Consider the following 7792-nt stretch of genomic DNA (forward strand, 5'->3'; position numbering starts at 1 on the left):
TGTGTAGGGTATCTGGTATAGTGTACTCACTGGCTTGCCGGGCCTTTTCCTTGTACGTAGCAGACAGTTCGTCACTGAGTGGGGTCAGCTGGGCGCCCACCATGGGAACCATCTGTGAGCTGGAGCCCAGCATCATGGCTCCTTTAGCCCGCTCTGGAGACACCAGGGGTGAGCAGGCCAGAACCACACACCCCCCTGCCTCCTGGAACCCACTGTCTCCCTCTCCCTCCACCTCTCCTCCCACCACCGGCTCCCCCTGCACATGGTGTAGGACGGGCCGGGCTGGGTGGGTCCACTCTGGCAGGGCCTGCGGGGGTTGGGGTTGGGGTTGGTAGACCACCTCCCTGCGTGGTACTCCAGGTTGAAACCCCCTTGTTCCCGATCCCGTTGGTTGCTCCCACTGTTGGATCCCCCCATTTCCCAGTGTGGGTAGTTGCTCCCAGGTCCCCTGCAGGGAAACCCCCCCATCTGGAGCGCTCTCATACCTTGAGAGAGAGAGAGAGAGAGGGATTGGGCAGGTCATGGTGATGTCATAGTACAAACCAAAAGGTTGGGGATGATTCTATTTTGTTCTTGTCTCGTACCCACTTATCTCTGAAGTCTCCTCCTCCTCCTGCTGGCGACCGGGAGAGAGCGCATCCGGAGGTGTGTGTCGCTGGCGGCGGTGTATGTGTGTGTGTGTGTCCGCATCGCTGTCCGTCTCTCCATAATAGGCCTCACTGTCAGGGGGGGAGGTGAGGGTGAAGCAGGCCGGCCCGTCAGTGTGTGTGGCTGTGTGTATCCGACCCGGCAGGACCACAGAGTGGAACCCAGACCTGGAGGCAGAAAGAGAAAGAGATAGCCAGGCTGTGTGTGTCTATGTATGTGTCTGCGTTGCTTATTCTACTGTCTACTTGTATAGGTCTAGTGTATGTGTACAGTGTATCCCCTATATGCATTTAGCAGTGGCGCACCGCCGGGACTAAATCGTGGTTGTACTGAAAAAAAAAAAAAAAAAAAATTTTGGATGGGGGGGTAATTTGCCAGATGGTAAAACATTTTCAGTGTAAACTAAAATGACTGAAACCAGATGTAAAGTACTTAGGAATTATAATGGAGAAACTAACAATCACTAAAAACTAGACAGTTAGGGAGAATCAAACATTGTAAACATGTCATGGCTTTGGGCCTCCATTGACTTTGTTCTGATGTTTGATTTACTCAGATAGCATAAGAACAAGGCATAAGACATGGCAAAATGTGTAGGATTGCAGGACATTGCAAGACATTGTGGAGAATTGCACTGGTGTGTATGTCCGTATGATCTGACCTCTTGACCCTGAGGTTGAGTACATGTCTGTATGCTCTGACCTCTTGACCTTGAGGTTGTGTGTATGTCCGTATGATCTGACCTCTTGACCCTGAGGTTGAGTCTATGTCTGTATGCTCTGACCTCTTGACCTTGAGGTTGTGTGTATGTCCGTATGATCTGACCTTTTGACCCTGAGGTTGAGTGTATGTCCGTATGATCTGACCTCTTGACCCTGAGGTTGAGTGTATGTCCGTATGATCTGACCTCTTGACCCTGAGGTTGAGTGTATCTGTATGATCTGACCTCTTGACCCTGAGGTTGAGTGTATGTCCGTATGATCTGACCTCTTGACCCTGAGGTTGAGTGTATGTCCGTATGATCTGACCTCTTGACCCTGAGGTTGAGTGTATGCCTGTATGCTCTGACCTCTTGACCCTGAGGTTGAGTGTATGCCTGTATGCTCTGACCTCTTGACCCTGAGGTTGAGAGTGTGTCGATGGGAGTCGATGAGCATCATCGCCTGAGCGTGGTTGAGCTCTGCACACACATGGTCGCCGATGGCAACCAACTCATCCTCCTCCCTCAGGTCGGCCCTGCACGCCTTACTACGCCGTCGCACCTGCAACACACAGCACACACATTAACATACACACGCACAGCCTCAATGCAGCAGCATGGAATCCCAGACCCCTTCAGACCCCTGAGAGGTGGTAGAAGTGTCATAGAGCCACTAGGGGGAGACAAAAGCTGAACAACTCACTTCTGAGGTTTAAATGTTTTACATTTTAGTCATTTAGCAGATGCTCTTTTCCAGAGCAACTTACAGTTGATGCATTCATCTTAAGATAGCGAGGTGAGACAACAACACATCACAGTCGTAGTAAGTACATTTACCCTCAATAAAGTAGCTATCAACAAAGTCAGTGCTAGTAGGGAAAGAGCAGCGCAAGTTTCTATTTATGTTATGAGGACATCATCTCTCCAGGGCTATGGAGGGGAGGGGGGAGTCTGAAGGGCGGTACAAACTAGGCAATGATGTCATGAAGTTATCCATCACTGAATAGGGTGGAGGGGTGGAAGCAAAGCCCTATACATACATGGATCTGTCAGAAAGCATGGGAGATAGGTGGGATAGAGAGAGAGAGAGAGAGAGAGAGAGAGAGAGAGAGAGAGAGAGAGAGAGAGAGAGAGAGAGAGAGAGAGAGAGAGAGAGAGAGAGAGAGAGAGAGAGAGAGAGAGAGAGAGAGAGAGAGAGAGAGAGAAATGGGAGGATAGAGAGAGGGGGTGAAGAGATATAAAGGGGGAGAGAGAGGGGAGGGGAGGAGAGAAAGGGGAGAGAGAGAGAAATAGGCAGGATGGAGAGAGGGGGTGAAGAGATATAAAGGGGGAGAGAGAGGGGAGGGGTGGAGAGAAAGGGGAGAGAGCGAGAAATAGGCAGGATGGAGAGAGGGGGTGAAGAGATATAAAGGGGGAGAGAGAAAGAGAGAGCGTGAGGGAAAGGAAGAAAGAACAGTGGACAGATGACACATAGCAGAATCATTTCATGCTGAACAGCAGAACATCTCCAATATAAGACTCTCAAACCAACCACACACAAACACAGTTTGTTCTTCAAATGTAGGTCCCCTGTCGAGAGAACACATAATCTGCTACCTCACAGACTAACCATTGAGCCGCCCTTACCCCATTGAGACACACACACATGCCCAGCCACTGTGGGAAGACGCAGTGAGGGGGGGGGGGGTATTAGACAGCTGCCTCCCCCCATACACACAGTGGGCAGAGGGCATGCCTCACATTCACCATGTGTTGCCCATACACCCCAAAATAAACCCCAGCTGGAGAACCAGCCACATTCCTAGACAAACCCACAGTCAGAGCAGCTAACCAGGGATGTAGCCTTTTACACACTTTATATGGTGAGTAATATGTACCTGTTAGGCTAAATTAGCCTGGTTAGCATTAACATGTACATTACCCGCCGCTTTTCCCCTCTACCGGTCGGCACTAGAGACTGTGTGTGTTATTATGTGGAGGGCAGACATGTCTCAGATAAGCCCAGCTGGGAGTAGAGAGGTCCGCAGTATCAGAATAGCTCATTTAAGAGGAGCTGGAGCAGGCCATGGAAAAATGGCCTCTCTCTTTCTCACACACGGTCTTGTACAACTAACCTTGTGGGGACACACAATTCAGTCCCATTCAAAATACTATTTTTCCTAACCCCTAACCCTAACCCATGCCCTTACCCAAGTCCTAACCCTAACATTAACCATAACCTTAACCCTAACCTTAACCCGAAAACCTTAGGGGAAGTTAGACTAGTGGTTAGAGCGTTGGGCCAGTAACTGAAAGGTTGCTGGATTGAATCCCCGAGCTGACAAGGTAAAAATCTGTCATTCTGCCCCTGAGCAAGGAGGTTAACCCACTGTTCCCTGGGCGCCGAAGACGTGGATGTCGATTAAGGCAGGCCCCTGCACCTCTCTGATTCAGAGGGGTTGGGTTAAATGTGGAAGACACATTTCAGTTGTACAACTGACTCTACTTACCCCCTTTCCCTAACCCTAACCTTAACCCTAAACCCCCTAGAAATAGCATTTGACCTTGTGGGGACTAACAACACTTCTGGTCCCCACAAGTATAGTTAAACACATGCACACACACACACACTAACTACAGATAAAAGGAGAGGTGACTTTGTCTGGCAATGGCGATAGAACAGTTATATCGGTGGAGGGCCTTTGTGTTATAGTCTTCTCACTCAGTTACCCCAGGGGTGACCAAAATAGGATAAAATAGAATAGAATAGAAAGAAGAGAATAGAAGAAAATATAATCAAATAAAATAGACTAGAATATAAGATGATAGAATAGAAGAGAATAGAAGAGAAGAGAATAGGAGAGAATAGAAAAGGATAGAATAGAATAAAACAGACTAGAATAGAAGAGAAGAGAATAGAAGAGAATAGAAGATAATAGAATAGAAGATAATATAATATAGTAGAAGAGAATAGAAGTGAATAGAAGAGAGTGGAATAGAAGAGGATAGAATAGAAGATAATAGAATAGAATAGAAGAGACTAGAATAGAAGAGGATAGAAAAGGATAGAATAGAATAAAACAGACTAGAATAGAAGAGAAGAGAATAGAAGAGAATATAATATAGTAGAAGAGAATAGAAGCGAATAGAAGAGAGTGGAATAGAAGAGAAGAGAAGATGATAGAGTAGAAGAGAATAGAATAAAATAGACTAGAATAGAAGCAAATATAAGATAATAGAATAGAAGAGACTAGAATAGAATAGAAGAGAAGAGAATAGAAGAGAATAGAATAGAATAAAAGAGAATAGAAGAGAATAGAAGAGGATAGAAGAGAATAGAAGAGGATAGAAGAGAATAGAAGAGAAGAGAAGACGATAGAGTAGAAGATAATAGAATAAAAGAGACTAGAATAGAAGAGAATGGAATAGAAGAGAATATAATAGAAGAGAATAGAAGAGAAGAGGATAGAGTAGAAGAGAATAGAATAAAAGAGACTAGACTAGAAGAGAAGAGAATATAATAGAAGAGAATAGAAGAGAAGAGAATAGAGTAGAAGAGAAGAGAAGAGAAGAGAATATAATAGAAGAGAATAGAAGAGAAGAGACTAGACTAGAAGATAAGAGAAGAGAAGAGAATATAATAGAAGAGAATAGAAGAGAAGAGACTAGAAGATAAGAGAAGAGAAGAGAAGAGAATATAATAGAAGAGAATAGAAGAGAAGTGGATAGAGTAGAAGAGAAGAGAACAGAATCAAAGAGGATAGAAGAGAATAGAATAGAAGAGAATAGAGTAGAAGAGAATAGAATAGCACACATGCGACGGGCTGGTAGTTCAGTGTCAGCTGCAGAGGAGTTTGGGGGTTAAAAGGTTCACGGGTATCTCGGCAATAATATAGTATATGCCATTTAGCCGATGCTTTTTTCCAAAGCGACTTACAGTCATGCATGCATATATTTTATGTATAAGTGGTCCCGGGAATCAAGTCCACTACCCTGGTGTCACAAGCACAAGCAACTGAGCTACAAGGATAATCTTGATGGAGATCTTGATGCCAACAACATTGATCCATCAGCCCTGAGATTTAGAGCTGTGAATGATCCATTTCTCTAACCCAGTACTAACATCTACGCCAAGTTGAGAGAGGTCACATTTTTATTTTACCTTTATTTAACTAGGCAAGTCAGTTAAGAACAAATTCTTATTTATGATGATGGCCAACCCCAGCCTAACTCTAAGGACGCTGGGCCAATTGTGCACTGCCTTATGGGACTTCCAATCAAGGCCGGCTGTGATACAGAGGAGAATCGAACCAGGGACTGTAGTGACTCCTCTAGTACTGAGATACAGTGCCTTAGACCGCTGTGCCACGCGGAAGCCCTACATGCAGCCCAGATTTCTACAATATCTTTTCTGATTAGATTAAATGCATTCTACCATGTCAACACCAGCGTGTCTCTGTGAGTGTGTGTCCACTTAGAGAGCCTGCCGTCAATTCCTCTGCTCTTAGAGTGGTTTTATCTTGTCTTAATGGTATACTACACTGAGAGAGACAACATACTGTAATAATTCCTATCACACACACACACACACACACACACACACACACACACACACACACACACACACACACACACACACACACACACACACACACACACACACACACACACACACACACACACACACACACACACACACACACACACACACACACACAGACACACACACACACACAGACACACACACACACACACACACACGTTGTACCTTGGCCACCTGTAGTGGTGTTTGGTGCTCTGCTCCTCCTTGCAGTCTGAAGCCCCATGGAGCCCCTCCTGAGAGAGTGACCACCACCTCCTCTGCTACCATCACTACTCAGTAACACACACGCTGAATCACACTGCACACGGAGTGTATGTCTCTCTGCTTCTTCCAACTGCTCTGTGTATGTGTACTGTCTCACTGGTCTGACATGCTTCCTCTGTGACCCAGCCCACTTACTCCACCCAGAGAGAGGGGGGGTTTAGAGGGAAGGGGGTAGGGTGAGAGAGAAAGAGAGAGAGAGAGAGAGAGAGAGAGAGAGAGAGAGAGAGAGAGAGAGAGAGAGAGAGAGAGAGAGAGAGAGAGAGAGAGAGAGAGAGAGAGAGAGAGAGAGAGAGAGAGAGAGAGAGAGAGAGAGAGAGAGAGAGAGAGATGGGGAGGGGGAGGGGGACTGGTTTCCGTCTGCTAATAGTGGAATGCTGTGTCGGCTGGAAGGGGGCAAGAGAGTGTGTGTGTGTGTGTGTGTGTGTGTGTGTGTGTGTGTGTGTGTGTGTGTGTGTGTGTGTGTGTGTGTGTGTGTGTGTGTGTGTGTGTGTGTGTGTGTGTGTGTGTGTGTGTGTGTGTGTGTGTGTGTGTGTGTGTGTGTGTGTGTGTGTGTGTGTGTGTGTGTGTGTGTGTGTGTGTGTGTGTGTGTGTGTGTGTGTGTGTGTTTTATATCCACCACACGTGTCATGACACTCTGCAGCTCCAGCCAGGGATGCTGATAGATCCTCCCAAAATAACCCTCTGGCCCCCTCGCACACCACCCTGACCACCAATCCAGCCCTCTCCAAGGCTTTGTCTCAAACTGCCGCAAGAGGAGAAGGGAGAGGAGAGGGAGGGGGAGAGGGATAGGAGAGGGGGGAGGGGAGGGAAAGAGGGAGTGGGAGAGGAGAGGGAGGGGGAGAGGGAGAGGAGAGGGAGGGGAGAGGGAGAGGAGAAGGGAGAGGGAGGGAGAGGGAGGGGGATAGGAGAGTTGGGGAGAGGTTTGGAAGAGGGAGTGGGAAAGGAGAGGAGAGGAGAGGGAGGGGGAGAGGAAGAGGAGAGGGAGAGGGCGAGGGAGAGGGAGAGGGAGAGGGAGAGGAGAAGGAGAGGGAGAGGGAGAGGAGAAGGAGAGGGAGGGGGAGAGGAAGAGGAGAGGGGAAGGGGGGGAGGAGAGGGAGAGGAGAGGGAGGGGAGAGGGAGTGGGAGAAGGAGGGAGGGAGGGAGGGAGGGAGGGAGGGAGGGAGGGAGGGAGGGAGGGAGGGAGGGAGGGAGGGAGGGAGGGAGGGAGGGAGGGAGGGAGGGAGGGAGGGATATTTTTAAGAGCATATTCCTACTTATTGTGATTCACATTCACAGAGTGAGCTAACACCACCCTGTCACAGCGGGTCAGTGTTGCTTTGGGGAGCTATTAGACTGCTTCCATGATAACACCAGAGAGTTGTATCGTCTACTAACGGTGCTTTTCCATTGAGACTTTTCCCGCCAGTGTTTTATGTTGATGTGTAAGCTCCAGTGTTACTGTTTTTCCATCAGGAGTTTGACATGAAGTGAGCAGGGGTGAGCAGAATCAACAACCTCTGCATCATGAAAGACTTGGGGTGAGCAGAATCAACAACCTCTGCATCATTCAAGACTGTTGCTTTGTGAGGTGTTAAAGCTCACAGTTAGTCATTGTTGTG

At 47.6% G+C, this 7792-nt stretch overlaps 1 protein-coding gene across 1 annotated transcript in view; it reads right to left on the reverse strand.

Annotated features, from left to right (window-relative positions):
- Positions 1-6305, reverse strand: part of LOC139570075 (synaptopodin 2-like protein) — a 12884-nt gene extending 6579 nt beyond the window's left edge. The window contains exons 1-4 of the mRNA XM_071391574.1: positions 6096-6305; positions 1759-1910; positions 585-815; positions 31-485 (exon numbers count right to left, since the gene is read on the reverse strand). Of these exons, the coding sequence (XP_071247675.1) occupies positions 31-485; positions 585-815; positions 1759-1910; positions 6096-6197 (940 nt within the window). The 5' untranslated portion in view covers positions 6198-6305. The remainder of the gene's footprint in view (positions 1-30; positions 486-584; positions 816-1758; positions 1911-6095) is intronic.
- Positions 6306-7792: the final 1487 nt, after the last annotated feature.

The sequence above is a fragment of the Salvelinus alpinus genome, chromosome 3 (assembly GCF_045679555.1).
Source record: "Salvelinus alpinus chromosome 3, SLU_Salpinus.1, whole genome shotgun sequence".
NCBI lineage: Eukaryota > Metazoa > Chordata > Actinopteri > Salmoniformes > Salmonidae > Salvelinus > Salvelinus alpinus.